Raw genomic sequence first — 16655 nt, 5'->3', positions numbered from 1 at the left:
TTTTTTTTAAGGGGCACAATGTACTAAACTGACCCAGGTACAGTTCGTAACACGTCTGCAAAACAGCATTGGAAACTCTACTCAGACCGCTGAAATATTGGACACATTTTTATTTTCACATAAGACAACTGAAAATATATCTAAGGTCTTAAAAAACAGTCACCATCCATGTCCTTGTATTTACAGTGCTCTTACTTGCAAACATAGCACGATTTTTTATGCATTTTTGGTCAATCCTTGGTGTAGAATACAGCGTGAGGGCACACCTTAACCTCTGAAGACACAGATCTGAGTATCTTTGTTAAGTCGTCGGATTTCTGCTAGCTGAAATCATGTCTTTTGCTGTATGCAATGTAATGACTCAGGACACGCTTGCTTGTCGTGCTCTGTGAAGTCGCTCTCCCACCAAACGGCACAATAACTGAAACCCACCTTATTTTGTTAGTGCGGCGTTTGTGCCTGTTTGTGGCGTTTAAATAATTGTAGCTTTTGTGCTGCTTTCATTACCGAGATATAAGGCTTTATTTTTTTCGGGTAATCACGTGACTGTCTACAAGGACATTTATAGGTACCAACACACTCGATGCTTTTAATTATTGGACGTGATGAAAACAACGGATGCAATCTTGCTTCTTATTATCTGTTGATGGTAATTAAAAACTGCTTAATGTAAAGTAAATTGGGAATCTGTCAATGAACGTTTACTTATTTAGTAGATTTATTTTTGTTCTACGTTAGCATAAAATGTGAACACTGTTTGAAAACAAGTCTATGGTGAATGTAACTACTCTCTGTACCTATAGGATTTACCTACTCTCACTACCCTGGTAAAGTCCAGCTGACTTTTGTCGTGAAACTAGACACTCCTCTATGTCATATTAATACCAGATCTTAACTTTGCCAACACATTTGTAGAAGAACAATTTTTCCATTACCATGGAAAATGAGGAGAAGTGGCCCAAGCCAACAACTAGACTGACTACCAGAAGGTAATATACTGGAAATACCCCATGAAGGATCAGAATGACCAGAACACAAACAAAACTGTCCAATTCCCTGTCGTGGGCCCTGAGTGTGGGGTACTATACAGTACCTGCAGAACCGAACCAGTTGGAGTATGCACACGGTACCCCAGAGGACACACTTTCTTACCAAGACGGAGTATGGAACAAGCTACCCAGCCATGGAGCTGAAGCTGATACTTTGCTTCCTTCAAGAAACAGCTGGATGAGATCCTCAGATCAGTAAGCTACAGTACTACCAAATGGGACAGACAGACTGAATAGCCTCCTCTTGTTTGTAAACTTTCTTATCTTTTAATGTAAAATCATTGACTATGGAAGCTTGGGGATGTCCTTTTCCTGTGTTTAGATGTGACAGAAAGCCTATTGAGTTATTTTCTTCTGAAACCACCTTTGCCTTGATTCTGGCAGCCATTACAGACAGCTCACAAGTTTCTCTCCCACCCAGCCCACACATCTGCCTGGACCAGAGTACCCATAGAATTCCAGTAACCATCACAGCAGAGTGACACCTTCAGGCTTACAGCCCAGTCACACTGATGTGGTGGAATCCCTCAGCTTTAAAACAAGCTTCAATAACCCGATATAATAAGATTGTAGGGTGTAATAGATTAGCAGAATACAATTCACACCAACTTCTGCTTCTACACCACAGTGACAATGACAACTGTCCCATTGTGTTAGAAAAATCAGCAAAGACCCAATTAGAGTATATTTCCTATTTCATTGAAATTATTTTTTTGCATTTTTTTATGAACTATATTTCTTTATTTTTATTTAGTTTATTCCACTTTATGATAAAAGGACATTTTCACTTCTTCCTTGTCACAGTTTAATCAACTTTATATTATTTACTTCAGTTGAGTTTATTTTTAATTTAAAATAACATTCGGTTGTAAGGTTACTGAAAATATTCTTTAATTTGCCTCAAACAACAAACTTTTAAACAACTAAGACATTTTCATAAGGTTTTGTAGGCTGTGTTGATGCAGGAGAAATTCAATACAAATATAATGTACAGGTAAAGCAGATTAATATTTTAACACCAAAAAGTATGGGGATGCCAAGGGCGTGCTCTCTTGTGAAGGTGTCAAGTATGATGAATAATAATTAAACCAAATTTAACAAAATTGAGTCATGGGGCTGGCAGGCACCAAGCTGGTTTTGGGGGTGGTGTTTGGAGATAAACTTTGCTCTACTGCTTACCACGGTCTGTCAAAATCAATAGCAGTTTGTTCTGAACCTCACCGTGACTGAATAGAACAAATTGGTACCATATACACATAATGGCTGTTGCCGTGGTCTACGTATTCACGATTTTACTGTCGATTATATTAACATGGTTCACGCTTTGTGTCAGAAAAAGGTAAGAGATGATTTGTGTATGTACTAAAAAGTTACTGTTCTTAAATACGCTAATGTTTAGTAAACGGAAGCTCCAGTTTTCCTCAAGGAAATTTTAACGCAGATTTTTAACCACGTTATAAATTGCTGTACAATGTTCCGTATTGTGCCTGTTTTTAAACTTTCTTAAACACTGTAACGTCTAGGTAGTGTGTATACTCTGAGATTAAATGTTTCTACTGTTACGTTTATAACGAGTGCTCTATATGTATAATTCTTAAAAACGATAATACATAGCTTTTGAGAAGCATTCTACAGTGCACCAACAGAGATGATAATTTTGCATTATTTGCATTTGCAGTACTATCCTTGTGCTCCGATTTCTTTCGTTTTAAAATACGCGTATATTTAAAGACTCGGACGTTTTTCGGTTGTTCTTGTACTGTACCAACTTGAAAAGATTCGCACATAGCTAAACTGCTCGAAATGTAAATACAACCCACAGATTACATTTGAATCTGCTCCACACTGACACGAACAATTACTAAAAGCACAAGAGCAGGCGACTAAAAACGAAAAGCTCTAGATTCTCGACGATTTCATTTAAGAAACAGTATTTGAAATATTCACAGTCGCTATCGACATAATGTAATGTCTTCAGCACCAGGTGATATTTGGTTTCGTGTATTATTTTAAGATAATATCAGATCTCTGAAAAATAAACTGGTGGTTTGTTTCTCACCTTGTTTTTTTTTAATTAGTCTTGTTTCTCATCATAGGCTTGATTGTGTGATGCAGCGCTTTTATTAGTGTTGCAAGATTAACATGAACTCTCTATACAGTACACCTACAGTACACGTAGAACTCAGTTCAAGCCATACTGTACAGTACACTTCATTTGTTGTATACAGGATGTTCATCAGGGAGAGTGATATAGTCCTCTTAATAGATCGATATATAAATAGATACATAGAAAACAAATAACAGTGTTTCTAACCAAACATAGCGTACTTAATAACTCAGCGGTATACAGTAGCACAGAGCTACATTGTGTTAACTACTGTACTGGTAGATGCCTTAGGTTAGTGATAATGTTTGTTTCAAAAGTGGTTTCATAACTGAGAAAAATATTTTTTTATAATTTTAAATGACAAACTTCTAATGATATATGTTGATACATGGACTGTTTTAATAAATTAGTTTAGTCAGTTCATTATTTAACTGTTTTATGCATCATAGAGCAAATTAGATTGTAATTCCCATAAGTGGGATTGTCAAAACTAAACTTGTACAGATTTCTTAAGTTGCCGTAAATGGTTACTTTCTTAGCATTATACTAATATGGCGTTTTGAAATGACAAAGTAGTGGTCATACACTTTTGAACGTTTTAACCTGCCTGAGGTTTTCTTTTACAAAGGAGGAAATTAGCAATAAACTGACAGTTAACTTGCTCAATGTCCTTAGACAACTAATGACTTATCTTACTTGGCATCTTTAACCCATGGAGATATGGCCCCTTAGGCAAGAGATAAACCCAACTACAAGCTTTTGCCTTGAGCTCAAACTGCAATGTATTCAACAGTGGGGGGTTACAGGTTAGCTGTACAACCAAGCTGGCCTCTTCATCTTCATTCTATAATGTGTCATTTTTACTGAGTTCTTTCATTCAGCTGAACCTAGTGTCAGGGAATATTCACAGTTCTTAATAAGTGTCTTAGCTCATGCACCTGGGCAATGATAGTGGCTGTTGTTGGGCGACTAACAAAGATCATTGTTGCTGACCCTCTTTTGCATATCCATAGAGGGCCGCTTAACAACAGGTAGCTTTCGCATGGCTTCAAGCCACAAATGCTTATTAGTGGGACAGCAGCAATGAGTGACAGTTATTTAAAATATGAGTTAAAAGCCCTGGGTAGTATAGTATAAACGTACACTACGGCTGTTTGAAAGAGGGTCCCTGCAAGACAGGTCTGCAGATATATACTTTGCAATCAGGAATGAGAGAAAAGCATGGAGGGAAAACTCAACAAGCAATAAACACTGTTGCAGAAAAAATACAAAAGCACAATACATAAACAAGGGATGGTATAAATTTAATATAATAACCTAAATTAAATATACAGAGAACATGAACCTTTCATTAAGGTTAATGCCATACACTGATCTGCTTGTTTTCAATCTGCTTAACTTATTTTGTATTCCGTACTTTTTCCTGACGTGGCATGATCATTATTTTAAAAGTAGCCTGATGATGTTATTATTCAATATATAAAGTAAATTATACAAATTTAAATGTACAAATAACATGGAATGGTATCACTATTTTTTATAGGCAAGTAGGTGAACCCCCTCTAGAAAATGGTTGGATCCCATTTCTTGGAGTTGCCCTGGAATTTCGACAAAATCCCCTGGAATTCCTCCGATCGAAGCAAAGGAAATATGGAGACAGTTTCACTTGTAAATTAGCTGGGAATTTCTTCACCTTCGTAATGGATCCGTTCTCATACAGTGCTGTGTTTCGGCAAGGGAAAAACCTTGATTTCCAGACATTTGCCATTGAAACATCAAGAAAGGTAACCTGAAGCAAACAGAATGTGAAGGTGGTATCAGTCTGTTCTGGTGTTGCCGTCTTGTAAAAGGTAGAAAGAATTTTAGATTTTGTGAAACAGAAGATTAGGTAAAACAGAGCACTCATTAGCTTGCATGCTTATTCTTTGCATGTCCTCAAAATAAATTATCTAGCTGAACAAAGGCTGGTGAACCTCCCCTCACCTCTTACCAAATTATTCACCATAGCAACAGCAGAGCCCTGGCAGAGTAGGAACACAGGGTCCTTCTCTTCAAGCCAATCTTACTTTCAAGGGACGAGAAGAAATGCAAGGACCGAATACAAACCACAGTGGATAGTTTACAATTAAAGTTTAAAATACACAGATGGATTAAAAAAAAAATATTTAAATGGCATCATTGTGTCATACCTTCATGAAGGCTCTCATGCTTTTGAAAAAAAAGGGATATCGAGTAATTCGCTTCACCCAGGTGACGCTACAGTATGTGATGATTTGACTTTGCGTCAAAACTGGTGTATTCAGTCATCTGTAATAGGTGACGTTGTTTTTATTCATTACACTTCATTTTATTCATTATTCATTTATTCAAGTTTTTATTCATTACGCTAGGCTAAACACAAAACTGGAAAAAAATAACATTCATTTTTTGCATCTCTTTTCTCTAACTTCCCGTATGAGAAGTATTCCTCCATTGGCATATTGGTATATTGTCCAGCTGTCCATATATATTTGGAATCTATATTTAAACATACTGTTAGAGATTTAGATGTACTGTACTTCTGCTTTTCTTGTTGGGAATAATTTTAATAATTATTTCAACAATAATAATACTTTTATAATAGATGTTGGATATTAAGGGAACATAATGACTGGACACTGTTTTCCAATAATGAGAAAAGTGTGACAAATAATACTTATTCAAAATATAAATTAAAATATCGTAATATGAAATAGAACAAAAATCTATATATGAGACCAGTATATTATCTTATACCACCACCTAATACTGATGGAACTATTTCAACTCATATCCTCATTTTCATAGTGCAGGACTGATGACAGCACTAGCACTGTTTATGTTATAAAATACCGGGAACAGCAGCAGTTGTTTGGGAAGTCCATAAAACTCAACATTCTTTTTAGGTTAGAACAAAAACAGAAACAATGACCACATGTTCGCTGAATAACACCAAAAGGAGAATTAAATAAATATTTTAACCATGATATCCTGTAACTGCAAAATTCTTTTATAAAGGACTGAAATCAAATGTAACTTAAAAGGAATTTTGCAAAAGTGATAATATCAGGCAAATGAGCAGATTGGCGCAGCGGAAGCGTGCTGGGCCCATAACCCAGAGGTTGATGGATCGAAACCATCCTCTGCTACGCACATTTTTTTACATCAATTTCCCTACGGGATTAATAAAGTATTATCTATCTATGTATCCACAAAGCAGAATTTTAATTCTATTATAAATCTCAAATGTGATGCTTTTCAACTGACAAGATGAACTCTACACTAGTTTCACCTGCCGTATGCCCACATACAGTACCCCCTGCTCTCTGCCTCTTCTTATCTGCTCTGTCTATTGCTCTCCTACACCTTGTCTCTTTGCAATTTTCCCTCTCTCTCTCACACCTGGAGAAGTCTCCACAGCTGAAACATAGTGTTTCTTTTCTTAACCTTTCAGCAGGGAATGAACCTTTAATACCAGATTTATTTTGTGTATCCCCCTCTACATTCTTGTTTTCCATAATTCATATTTTACATGCATTCTCCTCATTATTATTACAGTATGACATCAGGTGTATTGTCACTCTTTTCAGTTTTTCCAGATGTGATCATGATATCTTAAAAAAAAAGTTCTGGTTAATTTTAAACATGTCTAAACTTCACTTGAGCAATGAACATTCCTATATTTCTTATATTTTAAATAAACACATAACAGAAAGGGAAATGTGCATATTGCATATTCGATAAAAAACAAACACTTTGCTTGATTGAATATACAAATTTTGAGAAATTGTAAATATATCATTATATATCAAATGTATCATTGTAAATGTATCAGTGTTTACTATAACAGCATTAACCGATACATATGCTGTATCTTTACAGTTGCTTTATAACAAGTAGTCCATCCTATCAAAATGTGTCGAAGTAATTATTAAGACAAGTGGATAGTTTTATAAACTATAAAAAATATTATATTAGAAAGGAATATTATTGACATACAACCCTCAATATGTGGAAAATGTATAAACAAATCATTAATATAATTTCAAACATTATATAGATTTCGACCTAAAAATGTTTTTCACTTAAAACTTAGAGATAAAGGGAAGAATTCATATATGACATGAGATGCTTGAATTCCACTCTACATGTGTAAAGTGCAGACCTCGTTTATCCGTTGGAACACATGCGGTCAATATAATATTTAAGAAGAATGTCTGAGGAAACATGAATGCATAACATGAGAGTTTCTGTTCTGTCCACAGTGATGTCATGATTTCCTAATGCTGTATTTAAGGGTGTGTTCAATGCTGGGTAGACTTCAAGCTGCAATGTCCCAACAAACTGCTTCAGATGTTGTAGGAGCAGCACCAGTGCATTACTAAGAGAAAGCAGGGATGTACAGTTTGTTGTAAAAAGCAGTGTGTGGTAATAGTAAACAAGCTTGGTAGTAGTTCTTTAATGGTCTGCAGAGGCATATGTCCTCCTCAAGTGACACACTTGGGACTCACTAATGGCAGCCTAACAAGAACAGAATACAGGGCCAATATGCTCAAACCCGTCATGCAAGTGAATTGCTCTAGAAACAATTCGGATAACTTACTCTGGGATTCCACAGGGGGATGTAGCTTAATGAGTATGCCTTTGGACCCATGTCAGACAGGTTGTGGGTTCAAGGACCTGCTGCAGAGACTGCTGTGTTACTGCTGGGTGAGGTACTTTACCCCGGTTGTATAGGTGAAGACCAGCATTGCTTATACAACTGCACTTAGCACTTCAGAAACCATGATGAATCCTGGCCAAATGAGCTGCTGATATGGACTATATTTTTACCTCTGGCATTCCAGACAAACTTTATCGGTTAGAACATCTATGAGGTGCATACAGCTTGCGTTCATCAATGCTAACAGTTATCATACAAGTTATTAACTTTGCAGCTTGCACTTACATTCCTTATGTGACATTATGGAGACATATACTGTAGAATATGAAGACTCAGTTTCCATGCTCGGTTACTTTATTGGAGAAAACTAATTGTCTAAGTTTGTTTTCTCCTCAGGTGTTTGGTCATGCAGATTTCAATGATCCCATCTATAACAGAAATTACAAAGAAATACATGCCTTATTTCGGCAGACACTTCAAGGCCCAGCCTTGCATAACCTGACTTCTAGCATGATGGAAAACTTGCAAACCGTGATGTTGAGAAATAAGACCTCAGAATGGACAACGGAAGGGCTTCAGAGTTTTTCTTTCCGGATTATGTTTGAAGCTGGCTTTCGGACATTGTTCGGAAGAGAGGAAAAGCCCTCAGAAATGGAAAATATGGAGCCAAAAAAGTTCCAGATGACTACAGCTGTGGATAATTTCAATGTGTTTGACAGAGCATTTCCTGAAATAGCAGCAGGATTCCCAATCTACCTGCTCAAAAAAGCCTACACAGCAAGAGAGGCATTAACTGAAAGGCTTCAACACAAATACTTGAAAAAGAACCATGGTCTGTCAGCACTGATCGAACGAAGGATGAATCTTTTTGATCAGATGCCTTACCTTGATGAGCTGGGAAAAGCAAGAACACACACAGCCATGTTATGGGCATCGCAGGCTAATACCTTGCCTGCAACATTCTGGAGCCTGTATTACATGCTAAGGTAAAGGTGGTTTTCCTTATCATTCTTATGATAGGCATGATGTTACCATAGCTTAACTGTTGACCAGAATATACTCTGTGAGAGTTCTGCTTTTCTTGTGACTTCGTAAGATGTCCAACCAAAACGTCCACTATTTCTACACCACATGTACAAGAACAGTTGTTTCTTACCTTTAATGCTTGTGCCATGTATGTCCTGTTGTTGTTTTTTAAACATGACACCAAGATATCACCGTTTTCTCCAATTTCAGTGCTTGTAAAAGCCATGGGGGTTGTACTGCATTTACTGGAACTACTTAGTATAGTCAAGACAACCCAATTCTTGTGACTATTTTTACATCAGTACTGCGTTTGGCTACACTACAAGACTGTCCTTTTGGCCCCATTCTTTAAAATGAGATTAGCAAGCTGCACCATTGACAATTGCTATGCAGAGTAGCAGTATATTGCCAGTTCTCTGTTGTACAAATCCAAGAAAGCAGCTGGAAGAGATATATCTAAAATGGTCAGTGCTATTGATTGCAAAGGGGAAGCTTCCATTTTTGGCAATTAATTTGTTTTAAATATAATTATTAATTAGTTAATGATTGGCATTATCTTATCTGTAGAATTGTGATATACTGTATGTGAAAAGGAGTGAAGTCTGGAGTCCATTTGTTGTGAGATGAGAAATGTATTTTCCTGCCTGGACCCTTTCCTTCACTAAATTCACTTAAAAGGGAATCAAAACTGCAACCAAAGGTCTAAGTCATTTTGTTTTTAAGAGCGTTGTGTTTAAACACATAACTGTATGCATTTAAACAAACATCATGATCACGTTATGATTTGATTCACAGGTGAGCCTGCACTGATCTGAGAAATAAGAGCCTGCCAATAAATGAGCAAATGTAGAATTAATTTCCATTGTGTATGTTGTTTTAAACAAAAATGCATTAGAGAGAATTTTTCATTCCCAGAAATCTCTATACTGCTGGGACAGATGTTTAGTTACTGCTCTGGTTTAAAGTGCTTAGGTTGTACACCATGTTTGGAAATGTTGTCCTGCTGGAGACGTAAACATACTGTATCTTTAACGTTTATTTTAACTAAAGGTCACCAGAAGCCTTGAAAGTGGCTCAAACTGAAGTAGAGCGTGTGATTCAGGAATCGAATCAAAAGCTGGATAAGATGAAAAAAACAGTGGTCCTTTCTAAAGAACAGCTAGACAGCATGTCAGCCTTAGGTAAGTTTTTTACATGTACTAAAATGACAAATCAAACAAGTATCAATGTTATCCTTGGTCAGTGAGATCCTGTTTATTTTGTTAATTTAGCACAGTGGCTTCAATACCTAGTTTTAATACCATCTATACAGTAGAACTGTTTAAAATAAAGAGTCATACAAAACACAATTTTAGTACTTTGGTCTAATCCTAATTAATGCAATGTAGATGAAACATCATGAAAGTTTATTTGGTGTTATTTGCCTGGCTGAGACCATAACAGCCTGACTGTAAGGTCAGTCATAAGCCAGGGAGCTGCTGCAAGGGTAAAGAATGGGTGGAAACAGGAATGTGAACAAAGTTGTGCAAAAGGGTAGCTCAGGAGGTGAGATATTTACAGTATGAGCACATTCCAAATTTCTTCATATACAATGCAGAGTTCTTGATTAGACAATCTGCTAAAAGCTTTTATCAGAATTGCAGGATAAGACATTATTGAAACCGCAGGTTATAATCCAACATTTTGCCAGCCTTTGCAGCAGCCCCTGGTGTAAAGGGGTAGTGTGCACCTGACTTTGATATTCCATCCTTGCAATTAACAAACGTCTTTGCTGTTCCTGCAAGACTATGTTGTAGAAGTGGAAGCTGTGTTTGTCCTAAAACTTTTAAAATCAAGACTTTAAATTCTACTTTTTGGGATTGGGGTGTAATGGGGGCAATAACTGTGACACCACTATTCTAAGCATTCATATCCATCAAATGCATTAACAGTGGATTTCCTCCACAAATAAACAATGTAGCACAAACTGGAGGATACAAGAAAATGTGCATTTAAACCAATAACAAGAGGGACAACTGTACCCAAAGAGTTTTGGGGTAGGAATACGGAACAAACTACCCAGCCATGTTTTTGAAGCCTATACACTTGCTTCTAGTTGACATTCTTGAATCAATAAGAATAAGCTACAGGCTAGATATGCAGGATGGCCTCCTCTCATTTGTAACTGTTTTGATGTTCTAATTGTCCAAGGATACAATGTCAAATCACATTAAGTGAACAAAGCATACAGTATGCAGAATTTATATCAATCTGCCAATGTCTTTACATGCCTTTTAATTAGATTTATTGCATTTCTCATTTTAGGTAGCATTATAGATGAAGCATTGCGACTTTCAAGTGCATCAATAATGATCCGTGTGGTGACTGAAAATTTTGTTTTGAACATGGATTCTGGTAAAAATGTATCTATCCGTAAAGGAGATCGTATTGCAATGTTTCCTCAGATGATACACATGGATCCAGAGATCTATGAAAATCCCACGGTATGTCAGAAAGAGATACTGGTTATGCAAAGGCTAAGAAACACACAGCTATTCGAAATGAACTGCAAGAGGATGAAGCTGAACATTAATATCAGACAGATGAAGCTTTAGACTATATAGTTTAATAAAAGCTCATAACTGATGAGAAGCACAAAGCTTTTAAACTCCTGTGAAAGATTTGTTTTTCCCTTATGTAGTTATGATAGTCTTACTGCTGTACTGTATGTGCTAAATATCAGTATTGAAAAAAAATGAATATCTTTAAGAAGTAATTAAAGAATTTAGTTTTATCTGTTTTTTCCAACTACATTTTTAGTCTTTATATATTTATGAATAATTCAAAACTAAGAGAATATGAACAAGAATATGTAAAGGCTCATTCAATGCTGAATGGTAAAGAAAAGAATGACAACATTTTGGCCGTCCCTCTCTCCCTCATACCTGAAGAAGGCTTCACCTTTACCTGCTTTTTACCTTTCAGTGTGGAATGAATCTTTACATGTGCTGACGCAGCTGCCTGCTTGAACATGAACAAGAACGCGTTTCCTTGCAGCCTTACTGTACATAATCATAGCCTTACAGTATTTTGCTTGCACTGTTTGCAGTTGGGACCACAATTTTGAATTGTGGGAATTTTGTGTCAAGATGCAACAAATGTCTGTCTGCAAAACTCTCTTGGCGCATGCCTTACAAAATAAATATGAAAATGGATTATGTTGAGTCACTTTTGGCTTCATACAGCTCACAGTCTAGAGTGAGTAACTAGTCATGCAAGGCAATACATGTTTTTTACATTATAAGATGTTCCCATAAGGAATGAACAGGGTAGCTCCCCTTATGAACAATTGAAGAACATTGAGACATTGGCAATTACTTTATGTGTATGTACTGAGGTGGTGACATTTAAAAAACAACATTTCTGTGCATGTGCATGTTGTAATTACAGCTGTGACTATGCAGTATGTTTTATTTCCCATGATTAAGATTATTCTTTTTCCCACTAGGAATTCAAATTCAATAGGTTCCTGGATGAAAACGGACAAAAGAAGACATTTTTCTACAAAAATCAGAGAAAACTTAAAAATTTCCTCTTGCCATTTGGATCTGGTGTCAGTGAGTGCCCTGGACGCTTTTTTGCTGTTAACGAAATTAAACAGTTTTTGGCTCTAGTCCTTTTCTACTATGATATGGAGTTAAAAGACCCTGCTACTCCTGTTGATATAGACTGTTCCCGGGCTGGTCTAGGTATACTTCCTCCAAAGCATGATGTGTTTTTCAGATACAAGCTAAAAGACTGTATAAGTGAGTGAAAGTGCCACATGTGTTCATATTACTGTATTATGAAAAGAGATAACAATACAAAAAATGAAAAAAAAATGAAAATGAGATTGTGCTATTCAGACCTGTTTTCAGAATTATGTTGCATCATTTGCATATAATAGTCTGTAATGCATGAGAAAAGTTTGTAGGAATGTTAAATTGGTACTACTTTGAAATATTTTACATTAAGTATGACAGAAATAATCTGTTGTTGGTTAAAAAAATTGACTAAACACTAAAATGATGTAAAGATATTATATACAGCATATATATTTATTTTTGTTTGCAAAAATGGATACTGTCTCAGTAAAAGCTATTTTGTTCATTAATTTTATTTGTTGAAAATGTTCCTGCTTTTAAAATTCTAATCTATAGTTATTTATGCAACATACTGTACAGTTCTATTACTGTCTTTCTGTTCTTATTCTAACCTATTATATGTTTCAATTTCTGTTCTAAACCTGCAAAAGTTACTGTACCTGTATGTTCATAGCAAATATTATATATGGGTGAGGAGGTAAGAAAAGAAATGTTGAAGATGGAAAGAAAATAAAAATTGACCTCTTAATGCACAGATTGTCTGTCTTTTTTTGTGTATTATCATCTAAATTTGGCTGATTTACACTGGAAAGAGAATACCTTTGGACAGAAGCCTATTAACGCCACAGAGAAAAAAAAATGTATTACGTTTAATTAAACAATTGTGCATTTAAATAAGATGTTTATTATGTTATGCTTACAATACACAAGCTAGTGCATTTCGTTTGGCATTCCCGTATCTCTTTACATTAATTTCTGTGCAAACTGATACAGAAATACTGTTTTTTCTCTCTTCAAATGACACGCTTCCTGCATTTTGCATGCAATTTCAAGTGATAATATATTGGATGGAAGCATAGGCTTAAGGATTTTGAGGTATTGGAACTATCAACCAACAGTAATAGTAACAGAGCGGCAACAGTAGGCATACAGTATGTTTTACTGTCAAGTCATCATAAATATATTTTAGGTGGATAGCTGCGTCAGCATGCATAGGCTGCAAAGGAACAAGTAATAGGTTTATTCCCTGCTGAAAAAAAGAAGAAAGAGAACACAATGTTTCGGCCGTGGAGCCTCTTTCAGGTGTGCTTCTTCACACCTGAATAAAGCATGGAATAAACCTGTTACTTGTTCATAAATATATTTTATTCAGTGTTTGGCAAAAACCTACTTATGGTATTTTTCTGCAGTTTCACATGAAGAATGTTACTTGTTTGTAAGGCCATGTAATTTCTGTTTTTCATAGAAATGGTGAAAAAGACCAGCACAAAAACGAGTGTAACATTGTTCTGTTGTTAAAGACCCTGAATGCTACTTCGCATGGGACAATTTTACTGCATTTGTAATTATCGAATTGTGGTGGAAAATTATCTTGTTTAAAAGCAATAAGTATCTCTTTTAAATGAAAAATTATCTTGATTAAACGCAATACATATTTTTGTTTCCCCTTGGCACAAATAGGCTTTCATAGCCTTTGAGAATTTCTCCTTAAATAACTGCCTACAATAAGTGACTGCAAATAAAGCTTGTCTGCTAAGGATTTCTGGGTCTCTCCTAGAGATTGCTACCCACAACTAACCAGCAGTTTGCGTTTTGAAAAGGAATATTGTAATGAATGATTTAGAAAATCTCAATATTTAGAGGAATCTTCTCTACAACACAGCTGCAATTTCTGCTCTTATCTCATTGTTCTGCTGTGGTTATTACTGCTTTAGCAGCAGTGGCTGTGGAGTTAAACCCCAGGTGGAACTGTGTTGCTGTAGCTTTGAGCACAGTGCCCAGTGCTCTAGCCATTGCAGCTGTAGAAATGTACAGTATGTGTAAAAATAGGTAATTATAAGCTCCCGCAAGACAGACGATGCTTTGTCAATAATTCAGTGTGAAATTCTTGCTGTACAGCACATATCCAGAGTGGTTTCTCATCTTGGTAATGCTTGGGAAATACAAGGATTTAGGAAGGCCAGGGACTTTCTGGAAATTAATCTCACAGATTCTGGGAATCAGGGAGGAAGTCTGTTCTTGGTGTTGTGCTGTGATCCAGTGCCTGGCCATCACCAGTAAGAAGTAAATTCTATCTGAGGGACATTCTCATTCGTCTGAACCCACACAAGCCCTTTTAACTGCTGAAATTCATTTTGCTTCTCTCTGACATTTTCTCTCTTCATTTGCATTCCAATTAATGTCTTCAAAAGATGGTGTATCTCACAATCATGTACAAATCAAAAATCAAAACTGCTTTAACTGGCTTCCACGCAATTCACTTTAAAGGTCTGGAAATTCCAGTTCAAAGGTTTGTACTACTAAGTATTGTAATGAAGTGTAGACTACCAAAGATAACATTTAGCCCTGGGGTTGGGACATAGAAAAAGACTAATTAAGTTTAGTATTAAGTTCAGTAATAAAAACTGATCCAAACTACTAAGGCCATGGCATATTTCTAAAGGATTGATGTGGATGTGGAGAGAGATCTGCTTTGTTTAGACTGCCTTGATTCCAGCATTGTTATCACCAGGATGCAGATCCCTTTCCTTAGCTCTCTTCAACTCCCCACACCCTCCCTCTGTCATTTCATCCTGCAGCTCCTGCAGTTCACTCTGCCAGCTCCTCCTCCCCTTACTTCAAGGAGAGCTGCAATGCAATTTTTATATGTCGGGGTTGTCAAGAATCAGCACTGAGGAGTGCATTTCAAACCACAATGAAAGTAAAATGTGCACATTCTACTTGTAACTTGTCAAGCCTCCAATGTCCATCACGACATAGATGAAATTTTCAGGTGTGCGCAGCGCTATACAGTAGTCTGTGATTCAAAACGAGGCAACAAAAAAGCCGGTGATGTGTTGCAGCCTCATTACATTGTAAACAAACAAGTTTATGTTTGTTTACAAACTCTTTTAATCCGATATAATTATTGCCCTCGACTGCGAGACAGTTTTGCAGATAAATGGAACTTATTTGTAATCTCCGCATGCAGATCATGCTGGATTTCTGTGGTGAAATATCTATTGCGCAACCTGTACTTCGCTCATACGTCGCATCGCATTAGCCATTGCAGTGACTAGCGAGCAGGAAGCACATCGTGTCAGAATTCATGTGAACTCTTGCTCTCGCCCGTGGCGAGACCGGGGGTTTGCAACAACAACACGGCGACTTACAGGACTTTCACAAAGTTCACGATTTTGTGCTTAATTTGTAACATTTTTCTATATGGTGAACGAATATAGTTTGTTACCGAGATTTAATAACCGGTCTGCGAAATTAGGAGTACAGTGTCCCTTTCAGTCCCAAAGTCTACCTTGAGACCTTGAGAAGATCAAATAAGGTACTGCCATATTAATAATTAGAACCACAGAGAATTTGAAAATGACCTAAAACCCTAAAGGCTGTTTCAAGAGCATCCACAAGTCTTATTTCCATAACTTTTTTTTCTCTCTCTCTCATTATTTATCCGTTTTTTGATACAGCACCACGAAACCAGATCTCAAGCAAGCAGCAGGCTTTCGTCTGGCCTGTACAATATGGCAGTGTCCTGGTGTCACAGGAGAAAAAAAAATTCAAAACTCATGTACACTAGGACTTTTTATCTCCTGCCATAATCTGGCAGGGCACTGCCATAGTTACTAGGATGGGAAACCAGATTGCTCCTTTGTAAAGCAGAAGTGGCAGCCCTCTGGACTAGAATTTCCAGTTTAAACCTGTAGTATGGTGACAGGGGGCATTGCGCTGTAGGATAACTTCTCAGGGTTTGTACGGTCAGCTACTTCCTCCCTAATTAAATTGGAGGATCTTCCCTTTTAACTGATATGATGTGCTGTATAGTGGAGCTGCTGCAGTAATAACCACCACACAGCCTCCAGACAATTAACCGATACTTCTGCCTACCGTCCTCTCCAACAGGATCCGACCACTGACTACCCAGAAAAACTTTGCAGACGACCACACAGTGCGCCATC

General features: G+C 36.7%; 1 protein-coding gene across 1 annotated transcript; it reads left to right on the top strand.

The window, feature by feature from the left end:
* The first annotated feature begins 2063 nt into the window (after positions 1-2063).
* On the top strand, positions 2064-13237 carry LOC148831809 (cytochrome P450 7A1-like). Its single transcript, XM_088918806.1, has 6 exons — positions 2064-2388; positions 4700-4940; positions 8234-8823; positions 9914-10044; positions 11168-11346; positions 12351-13237. Exons 1-6 carry the CDS (start codon positions 2309-2311, stop codon positions 12654-12656), a joined length of 1527 nt encoding a protein of 508 aa, XP_088774932.1. The 5' UTR covers positions 2064-2308; the 3' UTR covers positions 12657-13237.
* Positions 13238-16655: the final 3418 nt, after the last annotated feature.

This window comes from Atractosteus spatula, chromosome 6 (assembly GCF_055471065.1).
Source record: "Atractosteus spatula isolate fAtrSpa1 chromosome 6, fAtrSpa1.hap1, whole genome shotgun sequence".
Taxonomy (NCBI): domain Eukaryota; kingdom Metazoa; phylum Chordata; class Actinopteri; order Semionotiformes; family Lepisosteidae; genus Atractosteus; species Atractosteus spatula.
Note: the sequence above shows the minus strand (reverse complement) of the source record. Positions and strands in the feature narration are given on the sequence as shown.